General features: G+C 41.7%; 1 protein-coding gene across 1 annotated transcript in view; it reads right to left on the bottom strand.

Moving 5' to 3' along the window:
* Positions 1 to 26,607, bottom strand: part of plxna2 (plexin A2) — a 217,876-nt gene that overhangs the window by 165,250 nt on the left and 26,019 nt on the right. The window contains exons 2-3 of the mRNA XM_072656506.1: positions 18,142 to 19,484; positions 9,951 to 10,133 (exon numbers count right to left, since the gene is read on the bottom strand). Coding sequence (XP_072512607.1) covers positions 9,951 to 10,133; positions 18,142 to 19,344 — 1,386 coding nt within the window. The 5' untranslated portion in view covers positions 19,345 to 19,484. The remainder of the gene's footprint in view (positions 1 to 9,950; positions 10,134 to 18,141; positions 19,485 to 26,607) is intronic.

Below are 26,607 nucleotides of genomic sequence, written 5' to 3'. Positions count from 1 at the left end.
GACGGCACAAATCTATATTTAGATTCACTGCCAAAAGCTCTTCTTGTAGCATTTTCACTCTCTCTCTCTCTCTGTCTTTCTCTCTCTCTCTGTCTCTCTCTCTCTCATACAGACACACACAGGCACAAATACAAAAAATAAGTGTTTTATCTAGCACAATTTAACCCGTGGATATTTGGAAGAGAAATAAAATGACTCAGGTCTATACTGTGCCGTTCCCACAGAAACGGATCATCTGAGCAAATGCAACTGATAAGAATTTCTATGAATTTCAAAAGCTATCCCTGTGGCATGAGTGTTGGCTGGAAGCGTCAGTGGAATATTGATAAGCTGATGGTTAGCCAGCATAATCAGACCCTAGAAAGGAACACTATAACTTCCAGTCATGATAACACTTTGCTGTTATAAACCGGGAGGCTTTCCGTTTCTAAACAAAATTAAAGCTTCAGCGAGCACATCTGTTGGTCATGAGTTACTCCGTTCTCCGTTTTCCCATGTTTAATCTTTAACCTGCCATAGCAGGACCGCATGGATCAGGAAAGAAAAAAAAATATCCCTTATGTTGTTCTAAGATTCTAAATGTCTCTGATATGGTGGTCAGCAGCACAGAAGTCTCTCATAGACCGGTCTTGGCACCGCTTCTCTTCACCCTGTACACTGCTGACTTCTTGTACAGCTCACCGACCTGTCACCTCCAGAAGTTCACTGATGACTCAGCGATCGTCTGCCCCATAACCAATGAGGAGGACAGCAAGTACAGAGAGCTCATTCAGGACTTTGTGGACTGGTGTCTGCAGAACCACCTTCAGATAAATGGAGGAAAGACCAAGGAATTGATGGTGGATTTCCACAGGTGCAGCCCCCCATCAGTGAACATAAATATTCTACCTACTGAGGAGATTGAGGTCCTTTGGAGTGCAGGGAGCACTCACTCCTGAGGACTTTCTTCGACACAGTGGAGGCATCTGCCATCTTTTATGGAGTGGTCTGCTGGGGCAGTAGCATCTCGACGGCAGACAAGAAGAGACTGAATAAACTCATAAAGAGGGCCTGCTCTGTCCTGGGATGCTTCTTAGACCCAGTGCAGGTGGTGGGAGACAGGAGGATGACAGCCAAGCTGGCATCCATGCTGGAGAACACCTCCCACCCCATGCATAAGACTCTGGCAGCACTGGGCAGCTCCTTTAGTGACAGGGTGCTTCACCCCAAGTGTGTGAAGGAGCGGTATCGCAGGACCTTCCTTCCTGCTGCTGTCAGACTGCACAACCAGCACTGCTCCCAGCGGACCACATACACACACACTTAACTACACAGACATGTTCAGGGAATAGAGATCCCTCAAAGCAAAAATACAATGTGCAATACCCCCCTCTCCCCCACATGTGCAATTAAGACTCATTTGCAATTACCTGTTAATAATCTGTAAATAATATTGTAAATAATATTGGATTATCTTATCTTACCTTATCTTAAATACACTGTAGTGGACAACACTGAAAACCACCGCTTCAGATACAGCTTAGGCCTGAAAATGCTGAGGCCAAGTGCGCAGGAGAGAGGGGCTATACATGACACATGCCGGTTACAATTATTTTATTTCATTAAATTACTACATTCTGCTGAATGCAATCTTATGCAGAAATAATACTATATCTACTATATCTATCTACAGTGCCTAGAAATGGTCTCTCTATAGCATCACTCGACAGACAGAAAAAGAGTGGTAAGGTTTACTGGAATACAACACCACATTATTACCTCAGTCAACAGAGATTCTAGTGCCATTCTCTGGTGAATATCAGCCTGAAAAGAAAATTACCATCTGTATTACACACCCAGAGCTCACACTGTTCTTTGTTACTGCAGATTATATTGAAACCTGGCAGCCTCTTGTATTTCTTTCCCAACCAATGGGGTAACAGGACAGCAGGAGTGGGTCGTGGTGACCACAGCTGAGGCTCTCAGGTGATAAGTGACATTAATCACGGCAAGGTTTGTTTATTCACTTCCAGACGCAAAGAGCGATTAGTGTAGCCAGTCAGCAGGGTCATGTGTTGTGCTGCGGATCAACGCCATGTGTGATAGGAAATAATAAGCATGCGTTTGTGGTGGTGGTGATGTGGGGAGGGTTTACTGGCAGGCGTTTAATAATGGGGACGGGTGTGAATAAACAGGCTTTGTGTGGGGTGACAAACTCGTGCCACAAGGTCCTGAGGGGACACAAAAGCCTAATCAACTCTCCAGGCAAGAAAAGATCTTTTTGAGTGTGTGTGCCGGCAGTGTGTATGTGCATGTTGGCCAGAGAGGCAATGAGAACTGAATTTCAAGTGAAATTCTTAAGATCTAGGCAAAAAGAACTTTGACTCAAACTCAAATATGCCCTCATAAAAGTGATATATAAGGGATGAAGTGACAGCTGGGGAAAGAAACCAACAATCATAGCGAAGGGAGTGGGAGAAAATAGCGTTCAAGAAAGAAATGGAAAGAAATGAGAAAATAAAGACTGAAATGAAATATCCATCTCTCACTAGGCAGAATGTGAGGGACAGGGGAGAAACCAGAGAGAGGGAGAAAGCAAGAGAGTGAGAGAGAGAAAGAGAACTTCTGAATGTCGGTAATGAGATCACTGCAGGGTGGGAAGTGTAATGGCAATGCAATGGACTGAAGAGAGAGAGAGAGAGCAAGGGAAACAGCAAGGCGGAGAGATAGAGGGAGACATGAGATACACACACAAAAAAACCCCAAAAAGGACAGCTGGCTGACCCTCACTCCCCATCCCCTACCCCACATACGTAAGAAGACAAGAGGGAGACTTAAGACCTAGCCAAGGAGATAAGTGGCCAGGGTTCAGGGGCAAGAGTGTGAGTGTGTCTGCCTGCACGGATTTGTGTGTTTGAAGGCTGAATGGAACAGCAGGGGGCTTAACTTGGCTCTTCGACGTGCTCTGGGGCTGAGCCAAGCCAGGGAGGCTAGAACTCTCGCTCTCGCAGTGGCTTGAAAGCTTTGAATGGAGCCGCTCACCTACACTGCCAACCAGCCAGTGCTGTCGATTCATCTGTTAAAAAGGTTAACCACTGGGCTTCCAGGGGTCAAACTGAAGTCACTCACTGAAAGAATACTACTTTGAGTTATTACTGTTGTTTTGCCGCACCATTTCACTGCAAGCACATGTTTGCGCTATTAATGATATAGTTCATTTTGTGATTAACCCAACACAACTTTAAGTGCTACTTAAACAAATGCCCTATTCACTAATAGCTGATATTCAGAATAGAGCAGGCAACCTTGGGGGGTCCAATAAATGACAGTAACAACATTTTGCTCCATAAAGCCTGCTATAGTTAATTCTTTATTTAACTTTTCTTATCCAGGATGAATGCTTTTTCTGTGTAGTTCCAGGGCACAAAATTCTCTTTTTTTGGAGTGAAATTAGGGCGAGCTGCTCCTCAAAAGGTGCCCTAACAGCTGCCAATTTCTCCAACCAATCAAAGGCCCTCATTATTGCCAGGAGGCAAATTGAAGTTCAATTGCCCAGGCGTACAGTAACATGATTAAGAAGATTGTTTGCAATCTTGCTGAGAGTCAGCAAGGTGGTGTTTGGGGAGCAATACCAGCTGAAATCATTGCAGATTATAATTTTTACTGTAATAACTTACGTGATCTGCCAAGAGAGCTCTAATCAGACTGGATTTCCTGTATCTACTAAACACCTGAGGCTAGGAAATATTGTGGATAGGAAATCCGTGTTGAGAGAACAAAAAAACAAAACAAAACAAAAAAGCGCACTGATTTCAAAATGTTGATGTCAAATGGACAGAAGGTAGTTATTCATTAATTGAATCAAACTTAAATTAAGGAGTAGGAATCCCTTTACATGCACTGTAACCGAGTGCAGTGTCATTATAGCAAAGCTTTACTGTAGTGCCTAAACCAAGAACTTAACATTTAGCTGGATGACTAATTCTGTGGATATGATGGCCGTTGGCATTTATCAAGGAAAAATGTTGCAGCTTCCCTCTTGACAAAAGCCAATGATCCAGAAACCTCAGATAGCAGATATCATAACCATTCATTTGCCAAGCTAGTTAAAAAGAAGTGCTTGGGCTTTTATTTTCCATAATGTACCCATCTAAATGCACCCATAGAGCAGCAGCAGCAGCAGTGCAAACAGAAGCCTCAGCTCATAGCACTGCAGATGCACCAATTTCTGTTGCCTCAACAACAGCACATTTCAGCCTAGCATTGCAATCTGTTGAGAAAATGCCACTACTATGAAAAGCAATGTGGTGGGTGCTCCCTGACCTTGAAGAAAGAAATTAGCATGGAACCACCAGGCGAGTTTTTGCTTCGATGGCAAAGCGTTGTGAGAGTTTTCTTTGCTGACAAGCTGGCTGTAAATAACTCATTAAGCCTTTCTGTTACTTTCGTTTGCACACATCAGAAGGAACAAACGCTCCAGATATAAGGAAGGAAAAGACCAAAGAGAAAAAGCAAAAAATGTACATACAGAAAATGGATAAACATGTGTGTGTGTATATTCTCTTGGGCGGGACAGGTTGTGCTGATTGTCCTCTCAGGGATGGACAGAGCTGTATTCAGAGGTTGCCATGAGTCTCAGCTGTTGCTAGGGACACCCTCCTCTGTGCTGGTTTAGGCAGCCGCTCCTGGCACAGAGGAGCGCTGTAAAACATGTACCCTCTTTCATTCATAAACTCAGTCTAACTCTCTCTCTTTCTCTTATGACAGTTTTCTCTTTCCCAGACAAAGCATCACACCTCGAGCCAGCACTCGTTAAGGATAACTGGTCAAGAAACTCTCAACACAGGCAGTGAAAGGTCAGGTAGAATAAATCAGAAGCACTATGCCTCACAAACAAGGGCAGGTCAAGTCCAGCTGATGAGAACAAGGTAGACCTGGTTATGGATCCCGCTCCATTTGTGCAAATCTAACATCGGAAGTGACCTGGGCATGGCCAAATGGTGTAGCTACTTCCAGAAGAGCTGAATTCACTGTGAAAGACAAGGGTAGTCGCAGCAATTGGGGTTGCTCTGGGACAAGAGAGAGAGGAACCAGGTGAAAGCAAGCATTGGGAGCAGCTGCCAGAGTTGCCCTCTAGACCGGGTGTCCTTTCATGTGCTGCGGTCAGTTGTAACTCTCTGCTGTGTCCCCCGGTTCAATTCCCAAATTCGTGCACCAGGTCAAATGGATCAGCTTTGTGGACTGAGGAGTGGGACTAGAGTCCAGATGTTCACTTAACCAGTTCAATGGGACATTTGTCCAATTAAGTCTTCAGGTGTCCGCCAGGAGGGACACACCTGAGCTGGCCCTTTCAAGCCCAGCCGGTGAACTGAGTGAACAAAATGCTGATTATACACTGGAGCGACATGAAAGGAATCAATTAAAAAGCTGCAAGCACACAAGACCTGATTACCTTCAAAATGTTGTGTAAAAGGTTCACCCAGCAAGACCAGACAATAAGATCAACTGCACAGGCATGGAGGTTCCTTGTACAAGACTTTTGGGTCAGGGGAAGCAGGACAGCGTAGAGCTCAATATCCAAAGACCAAGGAGAGGGCTGTCCAATAAAAACACACCTTACATTTGCCCCTATTGAAAAGACCTGCCACCTGAAAAGTCTTACTAGCCTACACCTTTTAGTAAAAGAAACACGAGCCATGAAAACATCACCCTTTTTCCTGACAATAAATCCTGCTTACAATACCAATCAGAGAAATCGAGCCTCATAAACTATCCTTAGTGTCAGCTAATACTGATATGGCTTAATACGCTCCATTATTCTTCAAAAACATGACAGAAACCTTTGACAGCAGACACAAGCAAGCTATTGATTCTGATCAGTGCAGCCCAATGGGCCTCCCCTTCAGCCACATTTTCTGCTAAGATGAACATGTGCTCTGCTCAGCAATCAATCAAGAGAACCCTGGCAGCAAGCAAAGGGCAGTGCCCCTCTCCCTGTCAGTATGCGTACCTACGGAACGCTCAACACTGTGTGTCTATGTGATCCATAACAGTTATGTATATTATTATTATTATTATTAATAATAGTAACAATAAATTACTATTATTATTAATAATAATAATTATAATAATTATTATAATAATAATATATGTACCTTGAAAACTAGCTATTGTTAACAGATCTAGATAACAGGGATACAGCAATGTGTTAAATAGATTGTATGGTTTTCTCATATATGGTAGTCAGCAGTGAACTCACAACAAGACAACTTTAATTTGCCTCTTCTCTCGGTTTTTCTACTCCTCCCTGGTCAACTTCAATACACAAAACCTGCCGCTACCTCTGTCTGACTGCACACTCTACTAGGTCCTGTGGAATAGTGGGAAGGCTCCGCTGATAGAGTGGAGAAACAGAGTAAGAGTGTGTGGACTGAATGGGAAAGTAGTGTGTATGGGTGTATAGCTGAGAAATAAAGGAAGAGAGAAGGAAAAGGAAAAAGAGAGAGAGAGAGAAAGCGACATGGGCGGGGGTTATTTGGGAAAGGAGCCAATCCAATTACAGGCAGTTGTGCAAGCCCAGTTTCTTCAGATGAGCTAAATTCACATTTCACCAGTCTCTTCCCTTCTGTGTCTACTGCTCGCACTGCCGTGCTCTCTCCCCAACTCTCTCACTCCGTTCTCGAGGGCAGGGTTCTAGGGCGAAACATGCAGTCATCCTTCAAAGGAAAAAGCACCAACAGCTCAACTTCCTATACCATGTTATGCCACCTCCAGTGCAGCAAATCTTGTAAGCCTATAGCCTTCTTGCATTACTTGAAAGTTTTGCCACAAAAAGGCACATTCTCTGTGCTGCATAGCTTCAACAAGTCTTTCCGGACACTTATGAACACTGCAAAAGGACACTTATGAACACTGCAGAATAACACAAGAGATACCCTAGAGCCAGACCATGGCTAGAGTTGGTGGGTGATGTGTGTATGTGATGACTGAACCTGAAATGTGACATATGAAGTTTCCCAATCTTGTCAATGTCATTAATGAGAAAAATGCTCAACTGCTATTATCATTTAGCTAATATCATCTCCATGGTGTGCATTGTCAGATTTGTATTTCACAATATGCACAGATATATCAGAATATTATAACCAACCACTTAGTGGGAATAATCAGCCTTGGCTCTAATGACACAAGCGAGACATCGTGGCATGGACTGTATAAGGTGACAGAAGATTATCTGGTCAACGGTGGCTCTTTTGCTCTGTACCTCTCACCAAAGGCATTGCTTCCCGCACATTATGTCAGTCCACCTTCACTATGAAAATGTCCTGTGAAGTTAGCGGTTTCTGAAATATCAGAATATTATGACCCCCACTGGTTTGAAATTAACTCTGCCAGGGGTGTCACAAATGCCACAACAATTGCAGTTTGCTGCAAGTTTAAATAAGCACACTACTCAGTTGTGCAAAATTGATATCAGATGTCCAAAAGGGTAAGATAATAGGGTACGGGCGAACTTAATGTCTACATTTTCTAGAGCCTTCTTGCACATAGAGTGCCTCCCAACAGCAAAACAGTGGTGTCCCACAGGCCACTGATGCAAGACGGAAACAACGACTTCAGCAAGTAGTACAGAGACTGTAGCCCAGTTAACCTCTATAATGAACAACTTCCATCACCTAATACAGTTCATGCCATGTTGTCTCAATAGTGTAATCTAAGTGTGTAATCCAAACATACCCACTCCTAGGTAGGTGGTCGTAATATTCTGCTATGACTGTGTATTATGTAACAATGAACTGTTAGACATCTTATTATTTGGCTCCCTGAGAGAAAAAAACACAAAAAACCTGAGAAAATAGCAAAACATCTCATTACATCTTCTTTCCTTCACACTATCATTCACAGCCAGGTATAATCATAGTTTCATGAGGGTTGAGGCAGCCTCAACATAGTAGAACACAAAGTCTCCCCATCTCCCTGTCCCAGCTATACCCTTTGTCATAGTTCACTATGGTTTCTGTGGTGACAGGAATGGGTTTTGGAGGAAGGTGCATGTGCTGCGCAAAATATGGATGCAGAGATATGGCTGCAAAGATATGGCTTGCTGGGTGTGTGTACGTGTGTGTCAGCCAGAGTGTGTAAGCGTGAGCATAAACTAACTGTGCAACAGCACCACTGTGGGGAGCGCGGCACTCTCTGCCTAATTCAATTTCACTATGAGGAAGGGGGTTGGAATTATTAACTTGCTCAAACAAGGGGATTACACTGAATGAAAAGCGCTGATGCCACTTCCTGATTGCACTGCCGATTCAATTAGAGATTAATTAATCATGGGAGCTGACAATAAGCCCTGGTGTGCATTGCCGTGTTGCCAACATGGCACAGCCAAAAGAATCCAATAGTACAGGTATCTTCCAGCAGTCTTTGCACCACTCACAGACCCCACCTATCTGACAGCAGTCGAGACTTTTGCTAACAGACCAGTTTATTCCCTTGTAAGCTCTTTCCTCCTCCTATGTTCCCTCCTGCAGCTATTGGATTGGATATTGGACCCGATTGGTTTAGCTCAAATGACAGGGGTCTGTGCTGGCCATCACTCAATGCTGTGGCTGTCCCAAGAGAGTGAATAATCCAGAATCAGTTGACAGAACTCTATTCATCTCTGAACAAGTGTCACAGGTACTGCCCTGGGGCTTGTTGAAGCATAGCATCCCTATTAGCCTCATCGTAAGTCCCTTTAAATCTGTCAGGAATACAGCATGGAATACACGATTAATGAAATATGCTCTAAATATGAAAAAGAGGTAATAGAAAGTCTGTCATCATCTTTTTTTCAATAACATCCTTCTGAAATATGAGCCTTAGCATATTTAGCATATTTGAGATAAAAACCAGTGTAAGCAACAGCCCTGTTTCACACTTTTAGTCAATGCACTTGCTCACAAGCCTTCTCTTTCAAGCTCATTGACAACCAGCCAACTACAGTTGGCACAACACCTCTAAACTCCTATTCACAATGCATTTCACACAACATCTAAAAGCACAGTGATTTCAACATAGCACTGTGCACTACACATAACCAGCCTCTCTACCTGATAAACAGCATTACCAAAACCAGTTGCACTTGAATGGAGCTTGCTAAATGTTTTCACTCATTCTGTAATTTGCATTAGAAAGGTGCGCTTAAGTCCACATATTCTCAAAAATGTGTTATGATTACTAACTCCATATATTCTCAAAATGTGTTATGATTACTAAGTATTTTGAACTTTCAGGACCCCTGCAAGTTAGGCCATTTGCAGCAGGCTGGACGGCAGCCAGGCCTAGCCTGTGTCTAGCCCCTCATGCCCAGATCTGGCTGGCAAGGTGCTTATTAAAGTTAATTGGCCAGTGAAGGTTAGCAGGTAATGGTAATCATGAGCTTTGCCATTCTACTCAAAGCTGGGAAAGGGCAAGATGAGTTCCAAAAAACATGCATCAAGAATTCAGGGGAAAAGTTTGGATATCTGCACTTTTCAAATGTAAGATGCTGGTTGAACAGCCCAGAACAGAGCATAATATCATGCCTGACCTTGAAAAGAAACACTAGAAATTTCTGAGTTTCCTAGAGCAAACCTCTAAGCGCAGAAGCTGCAAACATTTATAATACATAGCCTTGACCAAACCTTTGCTAAAAAAACAAGGACATGCGTTGTCATTAATGCAAAGCATTAAAAATTGAAAGTTATTAGATTATTAGTAGTTTCCTGTTGTTAAGAATACAACAGCCTGATAAATCAAAGTGTGTAACTGGGTGAGTGACTGAGTAAATGACAAGCCAGGTCCATGAAGTGCTTGTCATCTTAAAACTCGCAAAATCGCTGTCTGAACTTGTAAACTTTTCAAAGGACAAAATAAACGAGGCAGCTTATGTGCAAGCCATCATCGAAACAGTGGAACAGCCTTTAATGCAAAACCATGACAAAGCTCACCTTTTTCAGTCGTCCACTCTTGGTACCCACAAAGGCCACACAGTAGCCATTGTACACATAGGAGGTCACTGAGGTCATTCGGTCTCTACTCTCTGTGTATAGTGTGTGCCCAGTCACCAACTGAGAGCCACCCAGGGGCTGGTTGATGTCCAGGCCACAGAAGGAGTCATCAATGGGCACCGGCTATATGAAAAAGGAGACAGAAGGGAATCAGGATCAAAGGCCAAAGGTAAATAAGTGAGAGACTATACTATACAATCCAGGTGTAAATGTAATATACAGTATATTTAATAATGGTGTGCAATGTAACAAAAAATAAATGCAATCTGTTTCAGTTACATTTGATTTACAATCTCTGTCAACAGGTTAAATGTGAGACTTGACTAATGTGGAAAACAGTAGAAGAAACAAAAAGAGACAAAGATATAAGAAGCGCACAACAATAACCTTACTATGCAATTCAGATTAATGAAGTGCCAGATGAGGTAACTTTATTATATGCTACGAGTGAAAGATAATCATATCAAATAACACCATGCTTTTGTTCTGTTTGCAATAACTGCAACTTTTGAGGGCTAAGATGACAGCTAGAGTGAGATGCAGTTTCCGAGGGAAACAGTAAGCAAGGCTTCTCCAGCCAGGCGTGCACTTTTCTGTTCGGCTAGGCAGACATGTTCATGCTGTGCAATGCAGTCAGTCTGCTTCATTACCCTGCACTATGACAGCACCTCAGTCCCAAGAGAGAGACTTCTAGCCTATACTACACACTTACTACCTCATGTGAAACAAACATACCCACATGTGAATTGAACACTGGTCCCTAGGCTGTATTCACAGGGCCATTTTGGTATCCATCAAAAATACATGCCTTGTTATTAAGAATTATGAAGGAGGCACCAATGCATGGCAATGCACATTTTCCTTAATTTTGATATAACATAATCTAAAGTAACTATGCATCTGCCAATGGGAGACTGTCTGGGGCAATCGCAGCTGTCACCTCATAGATAGAATAGATAGAACTACTTCACTATTGTACTTAAGTACTAAAATACTGTATCTGTACTTTACTGGAGTATTATTACTTATTTGTGCTGCATCTTGACTCGTTACAATTATAAAAATGGTACGAATACATTGAGAACACTAACGCTAGAGCTTTGTTAGTTTATTTCGAGATGGAAGAACCACCAGAAGAAACCATCTGAGATCTTTTAGTTGTAGTTTTGTTTACAGAGAGTTAGGCTCAGTGTTTTAAGCGGCTTTCCTCACTTGTTTTTACGTCCAAAACACTTGTATGTGGCAGACTGAGTCAATTCTGTTTTGCCTTTCTTGTGGACAAGTTTGTTTAGAAAGTTAATTGAAGACTCCATGTACATGTACTCTGTCTTGTACATTCCTGTCCTTGTACTACAGCCAAAGGAATTGTGACAGTCCTTAAGTCTAAGCATTTGAAATAATGCTATAATAATAACTTAAAACTTCATTAACTTAAATAAAATAATAAAAACTTTTGACTGCTTTCTGTGATAATTCATATCACAATAGTACTTTTACTTTCAGTCCTTAAGTAGTACATTTTAGAATAAACTATTGCAATACTTAAGTACAAACATGTTGAATACTTTAGTATTTCCACTTAAGTATGCAGCTTAAAGAACACTTCTACTTCTACTCAAGTCACGTCCTTCATAGAGTACTTGTACTTGTACTTGAGATACTAAAATGTCTCATGCTTTAAAATTCAAAATCGGCTACGAAAATGATCAAGCAGAACTAAAACCAATATAGGTGTTTTGGTTCACAAATTGCATTTTGTTTTAAAATATATATATATTGGTTGAGATGTAAACAGAAGTAAGTTATTTTTTAGAAGTTGGTAAGGGTGTGTTCAGACTGCATGCAAATCTGATTTGCTTATTAAATCAGATCTGGTGAGTTGATCTTCTGCACTGTTATTTGCAATTGATCAGAACGGATTTGCGTGTGCAGCAAGGCTTTATAGGCAAGTGAGCATTCAAACTGAGCTACATCTGTACAAAGTCTGAACACAGCCATATGTGTATTTTTCCTCTTTTGTTCACATAATGTAAACTGTACAGGCAAATGGTAAAAAGTATAATCAATGTGATTTTTTCATTAAGTCACAGTAGGGATGTCTTGGAGGTAGGCATGGTCTCAAAATTAGAGAAGCGTGCAGGAGACCAGAAGGTTGCATGTTCAATCCCCTGGACTGACAGGAGGTGGGGGGGTGAAGGGCACTAGGGCATCTTCCCATCACTCCAGGTGTATGCCCTAATCACTATCATGTGTGTTCACTGCCACGAATGGGTCAAATGCTGAGGTTGAATTCTGTTGCACTGCAGTGCACTGAAAATAAAGTGTAGCACTGGTGTTCTATCCTTCCTTGCTAGAATTTACTTCCATCCCTTAGCAAACACACCTAAAGCAGCTAAACAAAATCTCCATGAGCATCTCAACAGAAGAGTTAGCAGAACAGAAGGTGTGTTAGATTAGACTTGGATCTGTGAACTATTGCCTGAAGCATTTTCTTCGTAATTGACTTGGCAAGCTATCAGAATATTCAGCTACCTAGTTATCAAGCAGATTGTGAACCTGAAATACAGGTGAATCCAATTTAGCAAGCTACTAAATGTTCTTCAAGGGCCCATGCTTCATTTTATTTAGAAACTACACAATTCTTTTTGCTTTTTCCTGACAAAATAATAATAAATGCATAGTATGAACTGAAAGTGAAAACTGTAATTGTAACCTCTAGCTGAAATATTTCAGTTGAGCAAAGGATTAAACTTTTTTTAACTACCAAAACGTAAAAGTGGATTGTTTTTTTTTCTGTGCATTATTGTGTATGAATATCTTTCTATATCAATAACACAAACATGTGTGTCTGTATACACAGTATCTACAGTGTAATGGTGGAGCTCTCAAGCCATTTTTCATGTCAAATGAAGGCATGGCCTGCCATCAGTTTCGACTTAGACAGAGCGGTAAGTCGGAGGCTTCCCAGCCCAGCGGAACGGTCAGCTCAATTCAGGTCAGCTCAGGCAGCCTGTGACTGGCACTGGCCTCAAAGTGCCACAGAGAGTAAGAGGAATAAGAGCGCTGATGTAAGCACACTGCTCATCAGCCATAGCCCAGCAGTGATTAGCATTTAGCACTGCTTCTTCAAGGCTAGCGATGGATAACTTTATTACCACTCTGCCAGTTATACGAGCCCCAGGCAAAGCAATAATGTCACGCAGGGTGTAAAACACACTGGCCACAGTGGATCCTTTTTTTATTTTTCTTTCCCAAAATAGCTGTAGTAAGTCTCTCAGGTGGCCTATTACTGTGAAATTGTGTTTCTGGTTGTTAAAATCTTCCAAATATAGAGGCCTCAAACGATTCTGGTGGGTTCCTGTATTTGAATGATGTGCTATTTGGGGTGAATATGACATCAGACAGCTCTTCTTAGATGTGAATGTATGTGTGTATGTATATACATTTGTATGTATGAATTAATTTAAATAAAAAAGTGCACTGTGAGATCTCGCTCTGCGACAGAGACAAATGCATGGCTAGCCATAAAAAAGAGATTATGTACAATGTTGCAGCTGTTCAACATATTCTATGAAGGCAATATGTACCAGAGGCCTTTAAAATAAATAATGAATCCCTCAAATCTGGATAAACTAGACATTTAAGTTCAGCAAATAAAACCTTTTTTATAGTCTGCTAGTTGGTCCATTATGTTTTAAAGAAATGGGTCAATCAAAAAAAAACACACTGTAGTTTGTCAAAAACAAAATTGTCATTTTGCATTAAGCACATTCAGACACAGCACCCTTCTTCTAAATTATATTTACAAAAGGTGCAAGGGGCAGAATTAACAAAAACAAATCTTACAAATCATAACCAATTGTGCTCTCTCTGGCTTCAGCAGCTGAAAGCAAAACAGCAAGGTTTGGGATTCAACCTCACAACCCCCAGACATAGTAGCAGCTTCAATTTCAACTGTTTAACCTCTAATGATAAAACAAAGCTAAATGAAATAGTTTGTATAATTGCTGCCGTCATGTAATCAATTCTGTCATGATTGAGTACAGGAACCTGTGAGCCTTAAAGCAGCTTATCACATACATTTCACTGCATGAAACTACAGAAACAAAGTTAAAAACATCAATTTTTTTGCAAAACATCTTTTTGCAAAATATATTCATTTGTAACTGGACTAGCAGCATTAGCAGCCCTGAGAACCAAGAGGTAGCATTTATCAGCTACAGTTTAGCTTGTTTCTGCAGGTTTTTCTAGATGTTTACACAGGATAGCCTTGTTACTGCACTGGACTCACTTATACACATTTTGACATTTGTTTGTGTACATACATATAATGGGCGTACAAACTAACATATGTGTGCAGTGACCTTTTCAAATGTAGCCAATTTATGATTGATCAAATAAATGAGAAGGTCACATAAGTACTTCCCAATCCCAATCACCTATGTATAAAATAAGCTATTGATTGTTAGTAGAAGTAGAAATGGCACTGTGTGAGCTCTGGAGCATCCTGCTTCAGCCTGGAGCTGTCTGAGCTGCTTTATTCCGAAAGCTATTTGAAGTGCATGATTAGCTATTCACACACTGTGCCTTATGCTCAGTGGCAGAACGCATTTCCCGTGACCGCCGTTTCGGGTGGAGGATTAGTGTTCCACATACAAATCGGGGACAAGGGTCTGGATCCGCCCCTCAGAGGCCAGCTGATCAATAGAGTGTCCTCTTTAGATCAGTGCGCATACATGAGGATGCAGCACGCTTGACAGCCCTGCCTGGTGAATAGGGAAGCGCCACCTGAATACCTGAATACTGTCAAAGTTTCATTCCAGAGCAGAGAGCAAGGCACCTAAAGCTGAGTGCTAGCCAGGAGACGGCAGCAGACAAATCTTAATTTTCTTTATTTTTCTTTGCATTTGCTCCCACTCTACAGGAAAGCTTTGTGAGCATTCCATGATGATTGGAGCAGTATAAACTGTCCAAAATAACTTATGAATAAAATTTTATGAATACAATTGTGTTACATTATCGTACAAATTAGTGCAAAAATACAGTTTTATTACTTGCTGACAGAACACTGTATCACCTCACATTTACATGGACTTCTACAGACGGAATTATGAGGCCAAAGAACAAGACCCCCAAGTCTCTCGGGGTTACATGCGTTACACTGGCTTCTGTGTTAGCATACCAGTACCAGGCTGGGGAGAGGCCAGCTGAGATTGTTACATCCGCAGCCATCAAAAATAGTCAGGAATAACTAGCAGGAAATTAAACAAAAACATTCACATCTGGACTGGAGTGACTCCACTGGGTGCTGGCAATACTTTTAAGGTAAAAGAAGTTTATTTTCTCTGTCTGGAAAAAAAGAGGAGTATATATTTCATTGTACAAATATTTTCATACTCCTACTGGGTCTTTAAAAGGGGAAAAAATAGCTGTGCAGCAAAAAGAGGGCACTGGGTGTTCTTTTTCCTCTGCTGCCGGGGCTAATCTGAATGGGTTAAGCCTTCCTCCAAACTGAATAGTTAAATACTATAGATTTATTGAGCATTGAATGCTCCCCTTACCTTCCTCTCAAGTTCTTCCTAGTAAAAAGGGATAAAACAGATTTTAGAGTCTCCAAACAGGGTTTGGAGACTCGTGGATGTTTCTAATGAGGCCTAGAAAAACACCAAGGAGGCCTGGCTGACATCATAAGCTGGTGACAGGCCCATTGGGGACTGATTGGAGGTGTGTGGGCTGGATTATAATGGAGCTGGAGTGGTAACTTCTACCATAAGAAACAATTCTCTCAACGGAGCAAATAAGGCCACTCTGCTTACACACTTAATAATGTCTTTCTCCAAATGATAATCACCCCTGACACTGGCGAATGGTGAATTTACTAAAGTTAATAAGGGGGTCTGTGTCGTAGTGACGGGTGTTGGTGGCAAATAAGGGGAATAATTATCACCAGTAGTAACAAAACTATTATGCAATTTGATTTAATTAATTAGTAAATTAGTGGAGTTATCTCTTATAACTGACCACACTTCTCCCTATATAAACCCTCCTCTCTTACTCCTACATCATACTCAGCATGACCCCGTCTATATCCCATTTTCCTTGCTATTCACCTCAACTACAGGAGACACAGCTTCATGGACACCCTCAAAAGCGTGGTCCTTACCTGCAAATTAGTAATTTTTCTCACTCCAGATAGAACCACTTTTAATTCCATAAAGAATTCTCTGAGCTTCATTCTCCAATATATTCCAATATATTAGGAATTTTCTTAAATGTGTTCTCTTAAGAACAGTCCTAACAAAAAGTACATCAGATTTACCATGTGTTGTTCGTAGCTATACTATTTAATTGCAAACAGAACAAATCCCAAATAAGAAAGCATTGGTGAATGTCAGAATCTTCTTTATAGGTGCATTTTAAGAGATTCCATGCTTGCGCAATAGATGTGGGAGTGTGAAGGTTCAAAAATTATAATATATAACTATAATGTATAATATAATATAATATAAAAATATAACGGTTCTTAATCAATGCAAAAGGTTATTTACATTGACATTCCTTTTACAAACAAGGTTCTATTTAGATTCTTTTATGGCATTGCTTTTTTGTCTCATTAGCAAATTATGCACCCACATAGATACAGTCATCATTATTCTTCATTTAAATTTTGTTTAAAAAGATTAATACTGGTATGTGTAATATCAAATTATGGGTTGAGTGGTTGAAAAGCACAGCAAAACATTATAGGAGTTAGAAAACATTAGGAGTGGAAAAAACGTTTCGCATATATCTGACAGCCATGCCCATACATTCCCATACAATTACACATCAACATTACGGCACTGACATACATACAAAGCATACATTGTGTACACACATTGAGAAACACAGAGATGCATTGTCATTAGTGTTAATAATTCTGTCATCATTCCCTACATTCCTAATAAGGAACAAAGACGCCAGCTTCTAAGGCTGAATTTCTGAACCAAACAGAAAAAAGGGGGCTAAAACAAAGATAAATACTGTTGATGCTATGTAGCGTCTTGCATAAGATTCTATATAATTTCACTCACATTCTTTCTTCTTTCCAAACCTTACTTCCTCTCATTTGCTGACTTGGTCCACAGTTTATTTTCATCCAAGAACTTTGTTTGTAATTTTCAACTACAGAGAGCTTACAAAAGTTTTTATTATTATTATTATTATTATTATTATTATTATTATTATTCTGACCATAGTGAGAGAAAAGTGTGAAAGTGCTGTGGGGAATTTGGACACTTTTTCTTTCCTCTGATTCCCAGTCACTCCTTCCCTTCCCACTCAATTTCCCCGCTTTCCTTTTTTCTCTTCTCTCTCACTATGAAGGCTCTGTTTATTTGCATTGCACTGGAGGAGAATTTTACTGCTTTGATGCTTGCCAAGAAAAAATAAACTCATTCTAATTGGTAAACATATCTCATTCTGGTAGATTGTTCTGTGGCAACTCATTCTATCAAAGCTGTAAACCAATTATCCATAATTACAGCTGTTAGAAAAAATATCTTGATATATATTTACATGCTAAACATAATTTGATATCATTTAACATGTGTTTGGGTTTTGCTGTGTCTGTGTCAACTGTGACTACGTTTTTAATATTGTGGGTTTAAATGGTCATTTGATATTGGCATTCTAATATCTACCAACACGAGTGAAATATAATGTTATTTGAACTATAAATAGAGCCATAAGCTCTGATAGAACGATAGAGTTTCCCTTTTGGAATTCTCAATAGACACTCAAAGAAGCACAAAACAAGCTAATGACTTTGTTTGATGCACTGACATTCTCTTTAGAACCACAGCAGGCAAGGGCGCAAGAATGTGTGGATCCTCTCGACAGAAAAAAGGCAGCCGCTAGTATATGAAAAGCTTTTACAATTTAAAAATTATATTGCACTAAGCAAGTGCTCTCAGAGCAGTTAGGAGCATTAAAAAGAAATCTGAACAGTGTGTTCCTTGAATTATTACTATTTCAGACTCATTACATAATATAACATGATGGTTCATCTGCTCAGCTAATTAAGAAATCAAGGCTGTTTGCTATCCGTCGTAATCCATCTTACAGTTAAATAGAACAAAAGGTCTCTTACTGCTTTGGTGCACTGAACATCCTTCCCCAGCAGCCAGTTGAGCTCCAGGTTGCCTTCGCCTTGGTAGCAGGACTGCAGGCGCTCCTTAATGCGAGCATTGATGTCCTTGATGGTGAACAAACAGAGGGCTGAATCGTCTGGGGGCCTGTGGTACTGTTTCTGGCCTTTGGAGAAGACAGTAAAGAGCACATCATCTGTGCTGCTGATGTTGAGCGAGGTGGCAAGAACTCTTCCCGGTTTGGCCAGGTAGGCTGCCTGCAGCAGCCGGTACTCCACCCCATTGCGCACGCAGCCAATGGGAAGTGATACATAGGAGTGGAACTTGTGGTCATCTTTGCAAAGACGAACAATGCGCGAGGTGTAAAACAGGTCATTGGAGGAGCCACTGGAGGCCATCCCATTCTCTGGGGTCTCTGGCTGCACAGTCAGGAAGTAGACAAAGTTCCCACTGGAAAACCCGTAGATGTAGTATATGTCAAAGTGAGAGACCAGCGCCAGAGTATCTGAGGGAATCTTGATGAGCGAGGACACAAAGTCAGTGTGCAGTTCGTAGTCAAGCATGGCTGAGGACTCTGGGTCACGGGGGAGTTTGCGGCTGGAGATGGTCGGGAAGTAGTCTTGCTTGCCATCTACTGCAGTGCCAATGAACAGTGTTCCATCTCGGCCCTGGGAGGGCACAATAACCCCATACATGGTGCCTGTCTGGTTGACACTAGAGAGGTAATGCTCTTTCTTGTGTGAAGGCTCTACCAGTATAAAGAGGTCATCTAGCCGAAGTAGCTTGCAAACACCCTGGTAAAGGCTCCCGCAGGCCAGCAATCTGTTATGCGAATAATCGATGAGGAGGAGTTTGTTGACATTGTTGGTGGACACCAGTGGTTCAGTACAGGGCTGGACGATTAGAGGAGGGTAGCATGCTTTGTTGTCATCTTCTGGACCAGTGTCGTGGGACACCAAAAGAGTTAGGTTGCCAGAGAGCTTGTAGACACGATTAACAGCACCAATGTAGAGAGCACCTGTTGTCTGGTGGACTGTGAGGTGATTGAAGGACCATTCTCGTCTTTCAGGGTGAAAAGTAGTAAACGTATTTCCACCACATGTCATAGCAAGGGTAAGCAGCAAGAGGCAGCTGCACCAGGGCAATGTGAAAACCATAGATGGGTTTATTTGGAAAGTCCTCTTTGAGTCTCGCTGGACCTCCATGATATGAAAGATACGCAAGGTTGAAGAAAGCAAAATGAAGGATCTAGAAAGGTTTCTGAAGGTATGACCTTCCACTCAGCGTCCCAAGTTAACTCTATAGCCTCTTCCACCCACGCCTTTTACACTGTCTTCACATGTTCCTGAAAGAGATAGAAAAAGAGAAAGCAAATGAGTAAGACCATCCGGACTCACATCTAAGCTAAAGGGAAAGATAAAAGTCAATGGAAAAAGCTGCTCATTCACCAGACTTAGTGCCTCTGAGAGCAGAGTTCCCATTAGGCCGCTCATGAAGACAATGGCAGGAAAGCTTTATCTTCGCATTACAAAGGAGTTGTTGCGAAGGAAAGCACAAGAGCTTCATAGCAACAGAAATGAACACAACCTTAGTCATACTACTTACTTGCACACTGTGACAGCAGTTTCTAGGAAAAGCTTTTAACCAAAAGTTTTCAAAGAGGTGGGGCCATTTTTGATCACCCCAGTGTTTGAGCACCAGAGAAGCTAATGACCAAAGCCATATGAACTCCAGTTATGAAATGGTTGTTTTTAAAGACACAAATCAAATAACTATTATTAATTCATGATGAATTATACAGTACAATTGGCTCTGAATGTGCCTTTAAACTTGCAATTACGCTTTTCTGACAAAAGTAGAAGTGGTTAAAGAGTTTTTCATTTCCGTCATTTTCATTTTCAACAAATGTTAGCGCTGCCCTTTCTTTTCATTGCACAAGTGCCTTTGTCTTCTGTCTTTTCTCCACTTGCTTTGCCAGTCTATCAGTGAGGGAAAAAATCAAGGACAGTATGCAATTTATGTAACAGCAGTTTGAAAAGGGCGGCAGAGATCTGTCTACCGCACACAATAAATCAAAAGGGTGGCCCCTTTCTCACAAGTGTATCTTGGGGAGTTAATTATCTCGTCCACTGCATAAGGGAGGCCTGGATCTTATTACTAGAACAAAGTGTGAACAAATTGGACGCCAGTTCTGCACACCCTTTTTTTTACTTTCTGCTCTTTAAGGGAGGTGTTAAACAGGATCTGAATCTATTAATTATGCCTTCCAGTTTTGTTCCTGCGTTGTTTCCTCCCCTCCTTTTTTTTCTCCCCATCTGACAATCAAACCCTGGGGGGATTAATCATTGGCAGCGGAGCAATCATTCCTAAACGAATCAGGCCACCATTAGAGATACGAGTGCCGTCGTCCAACTACATTCACCGCATTTGTATTCTTTGCTGTTCCTTCCTGTTTGATCTGCATACATTATCACAGGCAAGCGACATAAGGGCCGCTGAATAGAGACAATGGCTGTGCCTCTGAAAATCAAATATGATTAAGCATAGCAGCCCAACATAGGCAATTATATCCAACAAGGTGGGGAGTTTAGCAGAATATGGCTGCCCTGACGCAACGGAACCTGTCAAAAGTTAGACGCATTATTCCCCACATTTGCATTCAGGGGATAATAGGAAGGCGACGTGATCAAAGGTAAAAGACAAGGGCAGAATTATAAGCAGCAATTGGGTTTGATGAAATTTGCATCAGAGATCCTGATACCCTTTTACACCCTTTTCAGAAAATGGCATTATGAAGCCCTGCTGAGCAGGCTGTCAGTTTTCAAACAAGGGTGCCCTGATCTCAGAAAAATGGTTCAGTCCCAACAAGCGTATGGGCCAGAGCAGCATGTGCGCTAGATGAGATACTGGGGAGGCTCCCAGGAGCAGTGTATTAGCATGGCAATAAAAAGGGTTATAAAGCGGGGCCTGGGCTTGGGCCTGCCCTTCACGCTGCTCCTTTGTTTGAGTTTGCACATGCTGGAGGTGCAAAGACGCATCCCTCCAGAGCAGTTATCAGGGACCTGCTGAGCCAGCGCTTTCCTGCAACCCCAAAAACCCTTTTCACCCGTTAGGCATGAACATAACCGCTTCTTTCTCCATCTCATTCTCATTCTTCTACTCCCTATCCCTCTGTCTTTTTCTGTCCTGCTGGCTCAATGTACGAAAGCCTGCTTCTCTCCTTTTTTATGGCACAGCGACAGCTGTGCTCAAGAAGGGAGCGAGTGGTGTAAATAACCATCGTTCAAAGGTTAGCATCAGTGCTGTCAGGAACACGAGCAATAGGGTCTTTGTTTATTATGGGTTTGTCGATTTTTTTTAGCCTCTGCACCGCCTGACAGGCCTCTTTTCATTATGCAGCTCAGACATAGAACTGAATAGAGAAGACCAACACGCTTCTTAGTGCCGCTTTGTTGTCGGAAGTAATTCTTTCTCTCCTTTGAATCTGCAAGAAGCAGTAAGAGATTACCATGTCAATGTTAGCACCTGTGAATCACAGCCGTGTCACCCCACATCCTATGGCAAGAGCAGAGCAGTTCTAGTAGTGTTTAATAGTGCAGGCATTTGTCTGGGTACACAAGATCATCAGGGTTGTATTTCACTGTAGTGGTGAGTCACAACCCCACACAGAGCCAGTGGAAAGGTAACAACTCTCTGCTTCGGCCTGACTGACTTGACCACACAGCCAAATGCGGTCGACAGTTGCCTTTGTAGTCAAGCATTCAGCCCACTGCACTGGGAAGATAGCAGGTCAGCTTTGATTTGCAACAGAGCTGCAGCTCCATCAGTGGAAGCCAAAATTATATACATTGCTGGCATGCTGACAAATGTCTTCCATACTGAGAATCACATTATGCCAGCGCTCATGAAAGAAAGCACACCCTTCACCAACTCTCACACAGCAAATATAATTACATGCAATTTTATGCTATTTAATGCAAATGCAATAGCATTTGTGTATATACCACAAATGTCCCACCAATCATGTTGGGAGGGAAGAATTGCACATACTTACAAGAAGGCTGCTGCTGTATCGTTTCAAGCTGTTATCCAAGCATCATTCCCAAGTGGTTCAAAACACTTGAGTACAATGATGCAGCAGTACCGAACTATAAAAAGGAGAAATACCCATACAATTCAGTCCCTTCTCTCTACAATCCGACTGCATTGCCCTTTGACTCCTGGTCACAGTCGGCAGATGGCATGGGTTTGATTTGATTTTAAGTGCAGTCCTGAAGCATACTTCTCCCATTAGAATTCAAGATCAATATCATAGTAAGAAAACTGTGAATGCACTGGATAACCTAACTGCATTTTATTAAAACATGGTTATAAACAAAAGTCCACCTACTTTTGAAGTGATCTCCTGCAGATACTACAATTTGCTACAATTTAAAACAATTATAATTCAGGAAAAACTATGCTTGATGCATTGCGGTAGCCAGCTGCTAATTTTTATTTATTTCTTTCTGTAAAGCTGGATTTGACAACGCATCAAGACATGGTCAGAGTATACGAATGCCATCTCGAAATTCATCTAGTTAGCTATAATCCCTTCACATTTGCATTAAAATGACCTTCTGGGCATGTTATAGTGTGGATGGTCTCCAAATTTAGTCTTGCTAATCTCATGCGGACCATGGCAAATTCAAAGCTATACTTGCTTTCAATGATTCCTCGCTAGAAATTTGCTGTGGCAGAGCTCGACTCCCAAGTTACAATGATATTCTTTATAAACGCACATATGAATGGCTAGGACGCCAAAAAAGGGAGCCACAGTAATGCTAGTCAGCGCCTTTCAAACATAGGGGTTATGGCTGTCTGTGCCGGAAGATTCTGAAGAGAGAAAGTAGAACTGAAACAACAGGAAACCACAGCATTCCATCATCCACCGGGACTGTGATTATGGCTCAAAAGAAAGTGTTGTTTTTCTTAATGAACAGTGAGGCAAAATAAACCACGTTAGCATTCAGAGGCTCTGCCACACAAGCATCCAGTGCCATGCTGAGTGGATGTTAGCGGTGCCTGTGTTAGCACTGCTGCAATGGAAACGGCTAGGAAAAGCTTGCCCTTAGCAGCTTGATTTTAGCAATCTTTGCCAATGCGAACCTTTGCCAGCAACATTGCGGTAGCTAGCTAATCTCTGGAAGTGAAAGCCATGCCATATTAGGGGTAGGATATGAATAAGTGTGTTTAGAACGGAGGGGAGGGATAAAAGAGCCTAATACCACATTGTGGTTCAACTGAAACGCTACTCATAATTCAAAGCACAGGCCAACAGTTTGAATGGACAGAACAGTCATTTCAAGCTTCATGGGCCAATCCCTCTGCCTTCAGTGAGCTCAGCTCAGAAGCTTAGACAGGGGGTAACACAGCAGAGCCAGCTACCCAACACCCCAACCCCCCCCCCCAACCCTGGTGCCTTGACATTTTTCCCTCTCCCTCGGTAAGCTTCTTAACAATAGACTGAAATTTGTTTGATCTCCTAAATTCATATTTACAGCTATTGTACTGAGGCAGATAAAGAACCTAAACCGCAATCCCCTTATGGCGGAAAATCCTATTAATTGTTGTGGGATGGGAAAAAAACACTTTGGAATTTCATGCCCGGGATTAATCCATCGTTCTCAATAAAGATTAATCTTTAAGCATGTAATTTAAATGGTTAAATAAAACTAATGATTAATACACTCAAAGAGCAAAGCTAATAAAACAGACATTATCAAATATTTGAGCAGTTACCGAACAAGTCAAAAAATGTATCAATTTGGAGAAAGTGCTCTCGTGGCGGAAGTGGACCCCATCCCTTAGGTTCAATTATTTACATGTTAAAAATAGAAAGTTTAATCTTGCTTGAAGGAAGCTTTTCTTTTGTGAGAGTACGCCTGAAAAACGATTAGTCAGAGAGGTTAGTCCATTAGTCTTTATTTCTTTCCTGACATTCTCTGGCAGTGATAATGAGAGGCTTTGCTAGTGTGGGGTGTCATGCCGGAGTAGTGATATTTATAATTTCTTTTGTCTCTGCAGGAGCCCCAACTGCAGCACTAATGGCAGCCTTGCTCTCCTCATGCCAGCCTGGAGAGACCGCTTCCGATGCTGAGCACATCAACTACCCTACGGGGGGGGGGGGGGGGGGGGGGTTGGTGGGGGGGTTGGGGGAGGGTAGAAGGGTAATGACACGGCTCAAAGAGGGGACAGATTACTTTCTCCCTGACCGCATGCCTTCCTGTCACTCTTGTCTCTGTTACTCAGCTCCTCAGAACTGGACAGAACAACCCAGTTAACTACTACTGCTCAAGGCTGTGACTGCAGTTTGGATGATGCTGAACGAGTGGCCAGAGAAGTCCCAGGAGGCTCAAGTATGTGTGTGTTTTTATTTCTTTTTTCCACTTTTTTCCCTTGAGGGCAAGCAAGGCTAATTGAGGGGCATGAACCAATGTCGCCTTATGTTTATCCCAAAACCCAGACGCAACACTACAAGCAACAAGTAAGCAAATGTAGCTTATTAAATGAGCATCATTACTCATAGACCACGGGCCAGTGATATCAGGCCACTTTACATTCTCTTCAGCTGGATCTGCTCATGCCATCATTCTGCAACAATTTGGCCTGCCAGGGGCACAATGACCTCTATATCAAATGTGATGCAGCTAGTCAGGGTGCTCTTCATTATTGATAGAGCACGCTGGTAGACAGCGCTACAATACAAGCCAAAAAGCTTGTTGACTCATCAGAGGTTTTTCATTACACCTACTGTTGCCAAAAAAAGAGCACTGCTTCAGATCCAAAAGGACCATCAGTATGAAAGTCACATCTACTGTTTAGAGGTCAAACTGCAAGAAGCAAGTAATTAGCAATGATTTTATTAATTACATGGTTTACAACAAGTCCCGCTGTGTGCCCAATTCAATCGCATGATTTGCTCCCATTCTCTGAGTCTCATCATGTTGCACAGAGCCGAACAACATAGCACTGACTGAAGCATATCAAAGTCTATTAAATCCCTCACACGTCGCAATCCTCCACAAAAAAGGCATGTCAACATGACATTAGAATTAGCAGGCATCAGCAGCTGCTCTTATCCCTGAATACAAACAAGGGTGGCTGGATCTAATCTCTGCCTTTCACCCAAAACCTGCTGAGAAGACGCCCTGCCTCCTCCACACACTTTAGCTAGGCTCAAATAAACGCTTAGCTCCCTCGTCTCCCTGACGCAGACCTCTGACACCGCTTGAAGAAGATTATAATATTATTGTTATTCTAATGCATTTTGTTCCTACACCCACGGTCACACCTCCTCGGATCACACACATCGAGGACGCACCCATAGTCACTTAACAGAGGTTTACCCTCAATGTAGACATGGCCTTGGCCACTTGCTTGAGTTACTCACAGTCAGCTTGAGGGTTTATGCACACACACTCAGGACGAAACTCTCATCAGAACTGCCTGTCAAGCCTTGTGCAGGTTTCTATTACAGCTCATTTCCATAATCTAAATTGTAAAAAAGGGAGCAATAGGTAGGCACAGAGCCCTGTGAAGGACGCTAGACACAAACATCAAATGTCACCAGAGGCCACAGGAAACCAGTACTGCCTTCTTTTTTTGCAGATATATGGACTGAATTTGGCTACCTGACTGACACTGTTCTGTCAATTGGGAACTGTCCTTGTAAGTTTCGCCATGCACATAATCCCTTTATTTTAAAAGTCAATATTATGGAGAGAGTGGCAGATGAAATGTTTCGCTGCCTGTTCTTTCCTAATTTTTGAGAAATTCCCCCATATCGAGATGGAAGCTGTTTATTGCAAGAGGTTAGTTTTTTTTTATTTTTAATAAAGGGAAAATTACAGGAAAAGACTTATTCACTCTACTCGGATCCGCTCTTCACAATGTGTCTGATTCTCTAAAGCCCCAGATACTCGATTTATCCACACAAAAGATTCAAAACAAATATAGAACAGACTATAATTTAGCTTTTTAATTAGCCTGCAGTCTGCATTTAGTCTTTTAAATTGATCTTGGATCAGTGTTGTAAAATGTTTGTATGTATGAAAGATTTAAATGAGGTTTTGACAATAACACTGAACAAACATTACAACTTACAACTTGTTTTAACATAATAATTTCCTGCAAAACCGCAAAAACCGAATGTTTTAGATGTAGTAATCACAATTTAAAATACATATTAGCAAGCGCCAGTCCTTTGGAGCGAAAGGTTCAGCTCCTACGATGCAAGAGTAAGCACTAGCAAGTCTGCTCCCAGTTGTGCCACAGAAGATATGGTCAAGCACTCCTTATTGCATGGGAAAGATGTCACAATTAACACACTTTCAATTGGAGTAATATACCATACAGATGTTTTGCTAGGCCATGCAGACAGGCTTGTCATCAAAGACAACGCTGAATAGTTGTAAGTTCAGTAAGAT

The sequence above is a fragment of the Salminus brasiliensis genome, chromosome 14, assembly GCF_030463535.1.
Source record: "Salminus brasiliensis chromosome 14, fSalBra1.hap2, whole genome shotgun sequence".
NCBI classification, from domain to species: domain Eukaryota; kingdom Metazoa; phylum Chordata; class Actinopteri; order Characiformes; family Bryconidae; genus Salminus; species Salminus brasiliensis.
Note: the sequence above shows the minus strand (reverse complement) of the source record. Positions and strands in the feature narration are given on the sequence as shown.